The following is a 15,597-nucleotide window of genomic DNA, read 5'->3' on the forward strand; positions in this document are numbered from 1 at the left end:
CTAAATTAGCTTGGAAAGGAATATTTTGACCATGGCCTTGCGAATTTGCTTTGTCTTCACACTGTAGATTATGGGATTCATTACAGGAGGGATGAGCAGATAAATGTTGGCAATGAGAGTATGCACAAGGGGAGGGGCGTGCTTCCCAAATCTATGCACCAGTGACAAGCTGATCGTGGGGATGTAGAAGATGGCAACAGCACTTGTGTGGGATACACAAGTTCCAAAGGCCTTTTTCTGCTCCTCTGAGGAGGCAATGTTGAGCACGGAGCGGATGATCAGGACATAGGAGAGGAGGATCAAGACAGAGTCCAAGGCAGCAGTAGAGATGACGATGGCCAGACCAAATGCACTGTTGATCTTGGTGTCTGTGCACGAAAGCTTCATCACATCAGGGTGGAAGCAATATGAATGGTGCAGAACATGACTTCCACAGAAGGACAGACGCTTAAGGAGCAGGAGTAAAGGCACTACAACTGTTGTCACCCGAACAACAATGGCAAAGCCCACTTTGATGATCCTTGAATTGGTTAAGATTGTGGCATATCTCAGTGGGTTACAGATGGCAATGTAGCGATCAAAGGCCATTGCAAGGAGTACCGAGGACTCCATTAAGGTAAAACCATGGATGAAGAACATTTGGCCAATACAGGCATCAAAGCTGATTTCTCGAGTGTTGAACCAGAAAATACCCACCATGGTGACCAATGTGGAAAGGCATAATCCTAGGTCTGAGAAGGATAGCATGGAGAGGAAATAGTACATGGGCTCATGAAGGCTTGACTCAGTGATGATTATGAACAAGATCATGCCATTCCCTGAGATAGCAATGACATAGAGACAACAGAATGGGATGAAAATCCAGGCATGGTAGGTTTCAAAACCAGGGATGCCAGTAAGAAAGAAGACTGTAGGGTGGAAAATGCTCTGATTGAACGATGGCATGATGAGTGCAGGAGGCAGAGTTCCCTGAGGAAAAGGAGCATGTCCTGCAAAAACAGGGAAGAGAAATGTTTTATTTTCTTCTACAAATCTTACAATTTTGAATCACTAATGAACCTTGTCTTATTTTTAAATGCAAGTGCCTTACTATTTATTCTTTTATTAGATTCAGAGTTGTATTGATGACTTAGTGGAAGAGAGAGAGGACTAAATCCAGAGCACATGGGTTTTAGCAAGATTCTCATTTGTTACCTCTAGGCTTCAGTATATTAAATATATCCATGCTTGTGTGCATGCTGTTGCTTCAGCTGTACCCGACTCTTGTGACCTTATGGACTGTAGCCTACCAGGCTCCTCTGTTCATGGGATTCTCCAGGAAAGAATACTGGAGTGGGTTGCCATTTCCTTCAGCATGGGATTGGACCCAGGGATTGAAATGCATCTCCTGCATTGACAGACAGTATCTTTACCAATAGTGTCATCTGGGAAGCCCTAAATATATTCATTCAGTTCAGTTCAGTTCAGTCACTCAGTCATGTCCGACTCTTTGCGACCCCATGAGCCACAGCACGCCAGGCCCTCCCTTTCCATCACCAACTCCCAGAGTCCACCCAAACCCATGTCCATTGAGTCAGTGATGCTATCCAATCACCTCATCCTCTGTCGTCCCTTTCTCCTCCTGCCCTCAATCTTTCTCAGCATCAGGGTCTTTTCCAATGAATCAGCTCTTCGCATCAGGTACACACATATAAAAGAGGATGTTAGACTAGATAAGTTAGATTAGATAATGGTAATATATTTCCCATGTCTATGATTCTATGTTCATGGGGAGATAGGGCATTTGCACACATATATAGGATAACACAAAGCCAATCCATCCTGTTTCTTTACTTCTCACTTTTCAAGGAAAATATTCCTTAAGAGGACCATTAAGAGTTTGCATACCCAATAAAAGCAGTATAGTTAAGATATTTTAAAATATTTTACAAAAAACTACTTGTTTAAATATATAAGGGCTTGGACAGCAAGATCAAATCAGTCAATCCTTAAGGAAATCAATCCTGAATATTCATTGGAAGGACTGATGCTGAAGTTGAAGCTCAAATACTTTGGTTACCAGATGTGAAGAGTGGACTCATTGGAAAAGACTCTTATGCTGGGAAAGATTGAGGGCAGGAGGAGAAGGAGATAGCAGAGGATGAGATGCTTAGACAGCATCACCAACTGAATGGACATGAGTTTGAGCAAACTCTGGGCAATGGTGAAGGACAGAGAAGCCTGGCATGCTGCAGTCCATGGGGCTGCAAAGAGACATGACTGAGAAACTGAACAACAACACTGATAAAAATTAAATATTAAGAAAGACGTAATTCAATCAGTACATATGGACTATAGTGTATATAGTTCGGAAAGCATTTGTTCAAGTAGTAGTTATGAATCTGATATTGTTTAAGAGAAATTCTCCTTAAAGAAATAGGGCTTAAGTTAACTTTAGTGAGAACAAAGGAAGTCATTGCAAACTAACAGATAATAATTGGAGCAGAATCATCTAGTAAGAATATTCCTTTAAAACAAAAGGACATTGAAAATGAATTGAGGGGTTTTGAGGTGCATGTATGGTCCATCAGAAAGTCTTATTAAATTTGGATGCATTTCCGTTTGGATGGTGTTTGATGACTCTGAACCACCTTCTCTGTTTGAGGTTATGAGCATATACTCAACCCAGATCAAGAAATCTCTAGGATCAAATAAGTTCCTTTATATTGGTTTTTCCCTAAGTTTTCTGACACCCTATTTTTATCTGTAGAAAGAATGCCTGGATTTTAAAGTATGTATATATTCCTTCTCTCATTCATGTATGCACCCTTTCAAGAAATATGTAAATGACTGACAAAATGCCAAAGTGCAATGAACAGAATTAAAATTAGGCCTAGTGCATAAAGATAGTTTGTGTGTTACATGGGGAAAAAAAAATCTCAGTTTAAGTTAGTTTGATGAGTTCCATGCCAGCTCCTTAAAGAACATTGGCATAGCTTCAAACTGAGTGGGAATAACTAGTTACAGGACTTGTACTAAAGAGAGCATTTGAGGAAAAAAAGAGAAATATGTTCAATAAAGGCATCCCCTTGAGGACTTACTTTTTAAAAATGGGTGGAAATTTTGAATTAATAGGCAATGCATAAAAAAGTAAAATCCATTGACCTCATTTGAAAGAGAAGGCACACTTTTTAACATTTGACTTTAGAACATGTACTTAATCTCTACATTCCCAATGTCAACTTAAAAAATATTCACAACTGAAAAGTTGAGAGTTTTGTTTTACTCAGTGGATATTGTTAGGACATCAAGCCAGAGAGGTGGCATCTGAAGTAACCCTGAGAGATAACAGTACCTAATGCACATTTCCAGAATTGTTTTTCTTTTCTTTTTACAGATGCTAAACCCCCACCATATGGAAGAACTTAACTACTTAATTATGATGAACACATTGACCCCAGATATATTGGAGCTGGAGGATTGATGTTAACAATTCTGACACCAAACTCTTTCCTCACTACCAACCAACTAGAGTAGTGTGCACCAGCTGATCCCAGAACCTGTGACACCCCTCCCTCACCTTGCCTTAAAGGTGCTTTCCTGAAATCCATCAGATATGGGAGTTTGCTTGTTTGAACACAAGCTGTCCAGAACCCCTTGCTTAGCGCCCTGAACTAAATGCTGCACTTTCTTCACCACACCCAGTGAGTGGGCTGTACTGCTCAAAGACAGGGGGACCTAAGTTTGGTTCCATAGCAGAAGCAGGCTCTCAAGCTATAGCTCCTTTAATTATAGTACATAAATTAAGTGACCTCATGGATTGTCCAAGTGTCAAAGCTAGTTTTCTTAACAATAGTGATAATGTTTCGTTGTCTCCTATGGGCCAAACAAGTTATATCATTTTACCTCTTTCTTTGAATCATTCTTTCCACTATTCTCTAAGCTTCTTATGATGTCTTTTTTTCCACTGGTATAATGAAAGGGAAACATAGTAGGGCTATTCTAATTTGGGGAACTCTGTTAGTAAAAAATGTGGGCAGGAATGGCTTTCCCTTTCTTAATTCTGTGGTTCTTAAACTACCCTTAGTTGTTCTTGCACTAAAACTAATGAGCAAATGATAAATCACTCATCTTGGAAAAATACATTTATGTCTCTTTCTTCCCCATGGTGAATCTTTAAGAATTATTAAATTCTTAAAGAATCCTTATAACCTAAGCATCCTTGTAACCAGACCACCAAGACCCTGTAAATAGATTGCCCCATCACAAAGCTTCACATCCAGCACAGTCACAAATGCATAGTATATTATCAGCTCCTTTTTACAGATGAAAACATTGAAGCTAAGATTACAAAACCAAGGCTCAGCAAAATCATGTTACTTTCTCACATTTATCCACATGGAAAATCCAGGAGTTGAACTGTGTTCTCTCTGATTTCACTCTGTTCTCTTCACTTCTTATTTTAAAAAGAACTTAATGAAACATGTGGAATAATGAACACATGTTCATGACTTCAGTCACTATTTTAATAACTATGTTGAACAACACAGCAACTGTTTTTAAATTGATATATATGAATATAATATACTAATCTCTTGAATATGTACTACCAAATGCACCAATTTCTTTTGAACTTTGGCTTTATAAACTATCTGAAAATTACATAGTTCCTCATATATTTAGAAAAGACTTCAGTGCACTGAAACATTGACCTCATGCAAAGAAGACTTCTTGAATGTGGAAAGGGAGATCATTTGACCCTTTGAAAGCCATCCCAGGCAGCAGCAGTCTCTTAGAGAGAGAGAAAATCTCAAACTCAGAAACCTACTGGCAAAAAGGTCTCTGCCCTAAGGCTTAGGAAACAATTTCTGAGCAGTCCTGCCTCCTTAATCCATCTCCAAAGTTCTCTTTTGTTAGAACTCACAGGCATTTTTCAGGAATGAGAAAACTCTCAGATCCGAGAAAGAGTTTATAAGGAGTCCAGGAGCTTCCTGGGAAAGCCATTTACCTAGCAGAAAAACCATCAGTTCCTAAGAGAGAACTCCATCCAGCTGTGTCCTTCTAACACTTTTGCCCCAAACAACTGACTGTGGAGGGCAATTCATTTCAGTCTAACTTTTTTTCCTTCCTCCAAAGAGAATCCTGAATGGATTATGATTGTAGTTCTCATTCAAAACCAATATTACCCCTGTACAATTTACAAGACAGTAACTCAGCTAACAAGCTTTTGAAAACATGATCCACATCATATGTCATCAGGGAAATGAAAATAAGACAGTAATAAGATACCACTACACATCTGTTAGAAATGCCAAATTCCTTAACCCTCAAATCCTTGTGAGGATTTGAAGCCACAGGAACTCTCACTCTGATGGGAATGCAGGATGGTACAGCCCCTTTAGAAGACACCTTGGTGGTTTCTTACAAAACTAAACAAACATACTCATACCATGCAATCCAGCAGTTGTACGCCTTAGTATATACCCAGAAGGATTGAAAACCTATGTCTGTACAAAGATTTGTTACACTTGTTTTTTTCATTTCTATGCAAGGAGTGGTATGATAGTTCCTTGACTTTCTGTATCCTTGTAAAAGTTTGTTAAAAGTAAATTTGTGAGTAGAACATCCAAAACAAACCACCTGTTCTATGCCCAGGCTCATTCGTGATCCCCACACAACCCCGCACCCAGCTGCGAAATCTATCAGCCTCCAATATCAAGTGCATGGATTTTGTACATTTCTAAGAAAACTTTACATTTCTTTTTAAAATGTCAGTAATTATTTCATAAAGCACTTTAAGTATCTATCACATACCCAGGTTTTGCGCTGGTAATGCAGGGGATAGAACTGAGTCCATGCAAACCACTTTTGATGTGTTTGATCAGTCACAGTACCTTCTTCATATGCTGCACAAATTTTTTATTTTTTTTTTTTTGCTTTTCAGTTGTATTCTTACATTTTCTTAAATAATAAAACATAGTGTGCCAAAAATGTTGCCTTTTTTCTTCCAGCTTCAATAATAAAATGTGTTCACAAAAGTTCTCAATTTTGAGAAGTGTTTTTTAATGCATGCTGGTATGATAGCTGTCACAGTACAATCTAACAGAATTGTGGATGAGGTCAAAGACAACTAAGCACCACTGGAACCATCTTACGGGAAAAACAAAGGAGCCTTTTGTCAAACCCAATGCTTTGTGTCTCTGTAGGTTTGCCTACTTTAGACCCTTCATATAAATTGAATCACACACTGGGTAGTCTTTTGGTACTGGCTTTTTTCAATTAGCGTAATATTTTCAAGATTCATCTATCTTGTGGTAAGTGCAAGTGCTTCACTCTTCCTAGTGGTCAAATAATGTTCCATTGTATAAATCTATTGTGTTATATATAAGCATTTTTCAGTTGAGGGACATTTGAGTGGCAGAAACATTTGTTAACACTGTTCCTCATTGAACTTTATGCATATATGAGTCAAAAAGCAATTGAAAAGAAATGTGAGCTTTTGTTTCTATATTCCCAATTCTATTTCATTAAATTATATGTCTATCCTATGCCAGTATTAGACCACCTTGATTACTGTAACCGTATAGCACATTGTGAAATTGTTTAGTGTGACTCTTCCAACTTTGCTGCCTTTTTATGGTTTTTGTTATTCTGGATGCCTTAAAATTTCATATGTATTTTGAGACCAGTTTGTCAATTTATGTAAAGAAGCAAACTTGAATTTTAGTAAGGATTTCATTATAACTTAAGAATCAATTTCGGAAATATAGCCATATTAAGTCTCTAAATTCATAACCATTGTATATCTTTTTATTTCCCACTTCTTTAATTTCTTTGAGCAGTGCCTTTGTCTACAATGTTTCAGTATATAAGTTTTGCACCTCCTTGGCTAAAATTATTTCCAAGTATTTTTATTCTTTTTGATTCTATTGCAAATGAAATTACTCCTTAATTTCAAAGTTGAATTGTTCTTTGTTAGTGTATAGAAATACAATGGATTTTTAACATATTGATCTTGTTTTATTGAACTTTATTGATGTGATTTATTAGTTTTAATAAGTTTTAGAATAGATTTCTTAAAATATCAGATCATATGCAACAATGTGGATGGACTTCAAGGGTTATGTTAAATGAAATAAGTCAGAGAGAAAAGGACAAACACTGTATGATATCACTTAAATGTAGAATCTAAAAATACAACAAGTTAGTGAATATGATAAAAAAAAGAAACAGACTTACACATATAGAGAACAAACTAGTGTTCACCAGTGGGCAAAGGGAAGGGATGAGGGGCAATATAAGGTTAGGGGAGTAAAAGGTACAAGCTAGTATATATGAAATAAGGTACAAGAATATACTGTGCAACATGGGGAATATAGTCAATATTTTATAACAACGATAAATGGAGTATAAGCTTTAAAAATTGTAAATCACTGTATCACACACCTGTAACTTTTATAATATTGTAAACTATACTTCAATTAAAATAAATAAATAAATAAAATTTAAACACTCAAAAATGTAAATTTCCACCAAACTACATCCCCCCCCCCCACCCAACCTTCTGCTTTTTTTGCTTTCGAGTTACAGATAGAAGAGATGATATTAACTAAACTGGGTTTTAGGAGTCATAGCTAAGGAGTAGCTTTTATTGCAGAGTTGTTAGAGTCAAACTCGAATCTCTTGGGAAAAAGGACTTTTTTAATTGTCCTAATGATCTGTTTGGTTTTCACACTGTAGATAATGGGATTCATCACTGGTGGAATAAGCAAATACACATTGGCCATAAGAGTGTGTGCATAACGAGGTACCTTTTCCCCAAATCTATGGACAAAGCACAAGCTAATGAGAGGGATGTAGAAGATGGCAACAGCCCCTATGAGGTAGATACATGTCTTAAAGGCCTTATGCTTCTCCTCTGGGGAAGTAATGCTCAGCTTGGCCTTAATAATCAAAACATAGGAGAGAAAAATAAAGATGGAGTCCACTCCTGCAGTAACTATGAGGACAGTAAGTCCTTAAACACTGTTGATCTTATTGTCAGAAGATGGGAGCTGGATTATATCAGGATGGAAGCAATAAGAATGATGAAGCACATGGATTTTTCAGAAGGATAGATATTTAAGAAGTAGGGCCATAGGCATTAGGATCACTGTGCCTCTGACTAGGATGGCAAACCATGCTTTGATAATTCTGGAATCAATCAGAATGGCAGCATATCTCAGAGGGTTACAAATAGCAATGAAGTGATCAAAGGCCATTGCCAGGAGCACTGAAGGCTCCATGACAGTAAAAGGTTGAAAGAAGAATGTCTGGGCAACGCAGGCATTGAAACTGATCTGTCTTGCATTGAATCAGAATATGCCCAGCATGGTTACTTGTGTTGAAATACACAATTCCAGGTCGGTGGGAGACTTGACTCAGGGATGATGACAAATAGAATTACACCATTCCCAGATAAGGCAGTTATGTAGAGACAGCAGAAAGGGATGGAAAACCAGGCATGGGCAGCTTCTAGTCCTGGAACTCCCGTCAGTAAAAAGATCAGAGGAGAGGAAGCAATGTTAGGAAAAGGTGACATTTATACTATGGATGAATTATAGTGTTGAAATAAAATGTCTTATAATGATAAAAGAAAACACCATACAGTAAATTCATTATGATTTTTATTAACTACAGTTAGATAAATCAAATTGGAGATTTTCCTTAGGACCTTATCTCCACTTTTATGCTCCCTAGTCTTCAGGCTTTCTTTGCTGTGCTGAACTTCTCTTGTCTCCTGATTTGTAATAGAGAAGAGGGCATTTTTAATAATATCTCAAGAGTACTTTTTGTCATCTTTGACCCTAAGCATTTTTCCCCCTTTCTTTGTACTCCCCACATAAAGGAGAATTGGATCAAGATAATCTGAAAATACCAAGAAGTTAACGGAGACCTCAAAGTAATAATAGGTTATAAAAGAAAGATGTATTACTTAATAAAAATACATCATATGCTAGAATATTTGTATTAATTCTAGTGCATTATTGTGGAACTTTATCATACATTTAAAAATATATAGTCTTTCTAGGAAGCAATTTTTTAAGGAAATAATTTTATACATGTTGAAATGTCCTAATTTATTATTTCTTGATCAATGGATCTTACCCCTGACTTGATTGGGTCGTTTCTAATCTAGAGTTACATTTCTGGTCTTGATTTTTTTCCTTTTATGTCTGTTATCATTGTAGTTGTGTTGAAACGTACCTGGTAAAGATAACTCTGTAATATTGCCTTTAGCAATTACTTCTTTCAGAGACAACTGTATTAAATTTCAGGGTTAAGAGTAAGGTGTGCAGATACCTGGTACTAGATACTCCCTCTTCAGCCTAGTCTTGTTGCAATTATCACCACCCTTTACTTGCCTACAGTCTCAGAACAATACCCTTACAGAGCCTGGCTTCCTCAAAGTAAATAACATATTTGAACTTCCAGTTCCACCAGAAGATTTTTTTGTTAGGTAAGTTATGTCCTGAATGTTTTTTTTTTTTTTTCCTTTCTCATATTGACTTAACTCTGATCTAGTCCCCTTATGTACTGCAAACTCTTGCTAAGATCCTCACTAAGCCCATCTGGTGGTGCTGTATATATTCTTAATTTTCTTCTCTTTGCCTTTTGAAGATTGGATGACTTCCTCATAGTCCCAGTCATTGACTGGAATTCCATTGGTCACTCATGAATATTGGAAACATGATTCTCAAACCACTTAATTTGGAGAATATACTCCTATAGCTGTGTTATGCCTACACAATTTTACTTCCTTAGTGATTGAAACATTTTTGGCTCCAAATCTTAGTTTGAGGTGCCTCTTGTGACTATTTTTATTTTTAATCCCCAGCTATTATTGCTATCCAGTCTCAAATTTTATTCCTGTTCTTATAGGCTACTGAGACCCTAACATATCTTACATCTGAGGCTGCTCAGTTTTTGTTCAGAATAGCCACGTCTTTGGTCTTGTCATTTGGTGTTAATATATTAAGGTGATTGAATTAGTCATCTCTGTGATTGTTTTCTTATTCTATGCGGTTGCAATATAAAAAGACTTCACTGGTACATGGTTATGGACACTACTTAGTATCTTAAATATATGAGAGATTCTAAAGGGCTCCACATACAGAAAGATTCGAGTGCATGTTTTATTGATTATGGAATGGCTACTGTCATGATATAAAATGATTAATGTTCTATTAATTTTATAATTATTTGATGGAAAGGTATATTAAGTAAAATTAATCAATTTCTCACTCAGTTTTCTGGCATCATGAAAAATTAATATGCAAAAATTCTGAAATCAGAGGACATAATAATCTTGATAACATTGGTAAACTGGAGATGTTAATAGTTAGAGTTGTTTTGAAAGGAAGTTAAGACCTATCATTCATAGAATTCCACAGTATGTCAAGCCTGTTATTTAGCTCTTTAAGTGAAGAATCTTATTTAATTTGAAAATCATATTGTTTTTAAGACTCAGGCTTTTCATCCAGAAAAGTAAAAATTAGAGAAATAAATTTTGTAATATTTCATACAATGGAAAAGTTAGGCTTTGAATTCCATCTTGGTAGATTCAAAATTTGTTAAAGTCCACCATGGTACATACCAATGCTTCTCGATGGGGGTAAAATTGGTAGAATAACATTAAATAAATTAACTTTTATGTTACATATATATGTGGATTACTAAAATGTCAATTATTCATGTGATTTTTTTCTTTAGCAGCCATATGCTGTCATCTTTCTTTGTCTCTAAATAATTGTGTAAATGCATAGACATTAGCATTTCAAACACTTGGTGCTTTTATAGCTTTTTTGGTGTGTGTTCTGATTTCTATTGTTCTATGTAAAACTTATTTCCTTATCAACATTCAAGGGAGATGAAAAAGCATTATTTGCTCACATGCTAAATTATTAAGATGACTGGTAAGATTAACATTGTATAATGAGACCTGCTGGAATCATAGATTTGAGTTAAAATAATAAAAATTAGTCCTATTCATTTCCATAGTCACTGCTGGCATATTTAACCTAAGTTAAGTGACTTCAAATGCATCTCTTTGATATCAGTCTGGCTTGAATATCTTGATCTCTTGAAGAGTATTATAGTCTGTTATTCTGAATGGAACAATATTGTTACAAGGAAGATACTAATGAAACTGTCATGCTCTACTACTAATAAATCACTATTAGTTTTTGATAAATTATTTATATCTTTGAAGCTCAACACTAGGATTTGAGCATATGACCCCAGATATCCCATAGGCAATATTTTCCCTTAAAGAAATCAAATCTCACTTTTCATGGCAGAATTATATATTGATGACTGAAATTCAGCTCTTTGGGCTCTTTGAACTCTCCGTGTTCAGTACCATGAATAATATATTTTAGATATCTTTTCTAAGGACTCCTAGTCAGTTTTCAAATTGACCACATAACCTGGATTACTTTTTGATTTTCAGAATTTTATTGTTTATAAATATTTTAGAATGGAGATTCAGTACATTGGAAAGAATATCTGTTCTTTATTTCTAAGCTGCACTGAAAACAATAAAATGTCATTTAAAACAATAAAATAGAGTTTTATTGTTCTCAGGTAATGGAATATAGCCGATTAACAATGTTGTGATAGTTTCAGGAGCACATCGTATGGTAAATTCTTAAATCAAAGGCAATTCTACAATATCTTTTGTTTGCATGGCTATTATAATTTCCTCTTAAAAGTACTTCCCCAATACATTTGAATCAGTTCTAATGAGGTGGATGAAACTGGAGCCAATTATACAGAGTGAAGTAAGCCAGAAAGAAAAACACCAATACAGTATACTAACGCATATATATGGAATTTAAAAAGATGGTAACAATAACCCTGTGTACGAGACAGCAAAAGAGACACTGATGTATAGAACAGTCTTTTGGACTCTGTGGGAGAGGGAGAGGGTGGGATGATTTGGGAGAATGGCATTGAAATACATATAATATCATATATGTAATGAGTCGCCAGTCCAGGTTTGATGCACGATACTGGATGCTTGGGGCTGGTGCACTGGGACTACCCAGAGGGATGGTATGGGGAGGGAGGAGGGAGGAGGGTTCAGGATGGGGAACACATGTATACCTGTGGCAGATTCATGTTGATATTTGGCAAAACCAATACAATATTGTAAAGTTTAAAAATAAAATAAAATTTTTAAAAAAGTACTTCCCCTGAAGAAGCCAAATCTCTTACAGCAAAATGAGTCCACATAAACCTTCCAACATTAATACACATCCATGTCTCTCTGATGCCCTTGTACTTACATCAAGTGAAGAGGGTGAGGAAGAGACAGGGCTATGTGATCTCCTTCAGTTCCCAGAGTAGAGGTTCTCTATAAAGAACCCATTCTCGGGAGACTCATTTACCCATCATAAAACTCTATTCCTAAGGGATCTCTCTGGCCAGTTGTATCTGCTTGTTTTGCCGCCTTTGTTCTTCAGAGTCACTCTGCGTGCCTAAATTGGCTTGCTTTCCCACAGTGTTTAGTGTATTACGATTGCTGAGGTTGTTTTCTTTTTGACTTACGATGGTTCATATTGAAATTATATGACAGGAAAATATAAATATTGAATAAACATGAAAAGTCTGCAAATACAGTTTCCATGCATGTTTGGAGAAGAAAAATTACCATCCTCCTATACTAGGATTTTAGATCCGGTTATTCCACAGACAGGCCTTCCGCAGTGGCTCCGTGGTAAAGAATCAGCCTGGAATGCAGGATACTCAGGAGACTCGGGTTTGATCCCTAGGTCGGATGATCCCCTGGAGGAGGGCATGGCAACCTGCTCCAGTATTCTTGCCTGGAGAATCCCAAGGATGGAGGAGCCTGGTTGGGTACAGTCTATAGGGTTGCACAGAGTCAGACATGACTTAAGCGACTTATCACATAGCACACATTTCACATAGAGGAAGATTTAAATTTTCCTTCACAGGTAGACATCAAAACAAATAAATTTAAATTGGAGATAACGAATATACCACAGATATTGTACAACACCTTGTTGTATCCTGTTATGTCTCAGTGACTCTTCAAACTGGCTAACTTATAGATATACCTGAGGAATCTTATTATAGATATAGATTCTTAAGCCAGAACTGATAAAATAATATATTCTGGAGGGGGGTTGAAGGAGGGTGAATTTTTGTAGATTTAAAAAAAATTTTTTTGAAGTCTTTATTGAATTTGTTGCAACATTGCTTCTGTTTTTGTTTTCAGTTTTCTGTCCATGAGGCAGGTGGCAGTTTAGCTCCCTAACAAGGGATCAAACACAGATCCCCTGCATTGGAAGGCAAAATCTTAACCACTAGAGCCAGATAAATCCTTAGATTTTGATTATTTTGGAGCGGATTTAGTTTCATATCAAAATTAAGTGAAGGACCTCCATGGTGGCTCGGTGGTAAAGAATCCTTCCACCAATGCAGGAGATGGAGGTTCCATCTGTGGTCCGGGAAGATCCCACAAGCTGCAGAGCAACTAAGCCCATGCACCACAACTACTGAGTCTGTGCTCTGGAGCCCAGGAACCACAACTACTGAAGCCCACTCAATGTAGAGACTGTGCCGCTCAACAAGAGAAGCCACCACAGTGGGAAGCCCAGGAACCACAAGGAGAGAGTAGCCCCTGCTTGCTCCAACTAGAGAAAAGCCCACACAGCAAGGAAGATCCAGCACAGCTGAAAAGAAGTTTCAACAATTAGTTTTAAAAATTAACTGGAAATTACTCAGTGCCATATACAACCCACTCCAACACATGCACAGCCTCCCCCACCCTCAACATCCCTCGCCAAAGTGATATATTTGTTGCAATCAATAAACCAACACTGACATACCATTATCATTCAATGTTCATAGTTTACATTAGGATTCATTCTTGGTGTGGTTCATGGTACATATTTTGACAAATGTATAATAACATGTATTCACCATCATAGTATCTAATTGCCCTAAAAGTTCTCTCTGCTCCATCTATTCATCCTTCCCTCTCCCTAAGTTCTTGTCTCCGTGGTTTTACCTTTTGCCAAAATGTCATATAGTTGGAATTATATAATACATAGCCTTTTCAGATTGATTGCTTTCACTTTATAGTATCCATTTAAGGTTCGTCAATGTCTTTTGTGGCTTGATAGCTCTTCTTAGCAACCACTGTGTGGATGAACCAGGGATCTGTATTTTTAATAAGATGCCCATCCATCAATATGTATCTATCCTGTATTATAATCCTATGGAAAGGCCTTTGGGGAGTATATTACAGATAAGAGGTATTTTCTTTAAAATTTGAATGTCAGTTAAAATTGTATATAGTGGATACAACATTCCCATTGAATTATTAATTCAATTAATATGCCACATTATTACTTCTCATTTTATCTTGCTCGTATCATTTTTGTTTTGCTTGTTCCTATCAAATTATGTATCATGGTTGTGATTTCATACCATGGTTATAATAAAGTAGAATTGCTATTTAAAGATCTTTTTAAATTGAATTAGTCAATGTTTATGTCTTTTACTAAGTATCCCGGAAACCAGGAACATCTATAATAAGAATTTTAATGCAATTACATCTTTGCAAATTATATTCCTTACTAAGAAATAGCTCACTTAAAGTAAGAAGCTAATCTTGTTCACATTTATAGTCTCAATAGACATCCTAAAGTCTGTTTTATTAGAGATACTAGATGCATGTTACTACTGGAAAATGAATAAGAATGTAATTTGGGATGGCCATGTCCTTAGTTTTATTTGTTCTACTTTTGTGGCTGCAAAACTCTGAGCTGGTGATATCTCAGATGGCATAGTGTGCCACTGTCTTATCACCATCAGTGAAGAAGCGAGAGAGTGAAGTAGAGTGGGACCAATCAGACTAGCAAATCCAGGGCATTGTTTGGTAATGAACTAGAATAATTGAGGGAGGGTATTTAATTGAGTCTGGGGAAATAAATCTTCGAGATAGCATTTCGAAGCATTTCTATGTCTATACAAAGTAGCAGCCCAGTGCTAACTTACCAAATAGACATCACAGACATATACAGAAATAGACAATGAGGTTTGAAACCACACTGGGCTATTACCTAGGAATGTGTTGAATAGGAGATATGTAGGAAGAGTGAGAGAGGGGAATTCTGGGCAATGGCAAATTTCTCTACTTGGTTTTATGCAGTTCTTGAAATAACAGGCAGAACATCCCTAGGAAAGTACTGTCTGAAATACAAATGAAACAAATTGCTTTACATTTTATTTTTCCTAAGTTTACGAGTACACATACATAAACGACAAAGGATAAAAATAGAATTCATACAGTGGTTACCTAGGGGAAGGTGGAATGATTGAACTTGAGGGACTGTATCAAGGAGGACTTTGTTTTTTTCTACAAAATCTTCTATTTGTGGGAATATATTTATTATTATTTCTTGTGTAACTAAAATTTAATTCAAAAGCCATTTGCAAAGCTTTTTTCTGACTACTTGACAGCAAACAGGAGGAAAAGGGACAATGTTAGAGGTCTATAAACTTAAAAGGAAGCCAAGATTTAGTGTAGAAAGTTAAGTGTTGGAG

The 15,597-nt window shown here is 36.5% G+C and overlaps 1 protein-coding gene and 1 pseudogene across 1 annotated transcript; both read right to left on the bottom strand.

The window, feature by feature from the left end:
- LOC109569000 (olfactory receptor 51F1-like) lies at positions 1-4,983 on the bottom strand. Its single transcript, XM_019974338.2, has 4 exons — positions 4,904-4,983; positions 3,886-3,946; positions 3,681-3,717; positions 1-908 (listed from the first exon to the last, which is right to left on the bottom strand). Exons 1-4 carry the CDS (start codon positions 4,981-4,983, stop codon positions 1-3), a joined length of 1,086 nt encoding a protein of 361 aa, XP_019829897.2.
- A 2,630-nt stretch (positions 4,984-7,613) lies between these two features.
- LOC109568998 (olfactory receptor 51F2-like) lies at positions 7,614-8,560 on the bottom strand (annotated as a pseudogene).
- Between the last annotated feature and the right edge of the window lie 7,037 nt (positions 8,561-15,597).

Source organism: Bos indicus, chromosome 15 (genome assembly GCF_029378745.1).
Source record: "Bos indicus isolate NIAB-ARS_2022 breed Sahiwal x Tharparkar chromosome 15, NIAB-ARS_B.indTharparkar_mat_pri_1.0, whole genome shotgun sequence".
In the NCBI taxonomy this organism is placed as follows: domain Eukaryota; kingdom Metazoa; phylum Chordata; class Mammalia; order Artiodactyla; family Bovidae; genus Bos; species Bos indicus.

Coding starts and splice junctions, on each gene's coding strand:
- LOC109569000 (XM_019974338.2), bottom strand. CDS start 4,983: ATGGCTTTCCCAGGAAGCTCCTGGACTCCTTATAAACTCTTTCTCGGA. Junction 3,718..3,885: donor AGAATGATTCAAAGAAAGAG/GTAAAATGATAT, acceptor AACCAAACTTAG/GTCCCCCTGTCTTTGAGCAG. Junction 909..3,680: donor CAGTACAGCCCACTCACTGG/GTGTGGTGAAGA, acceptor TCCACCCTACAG/TCTTCTTTCTTACTGGCATC.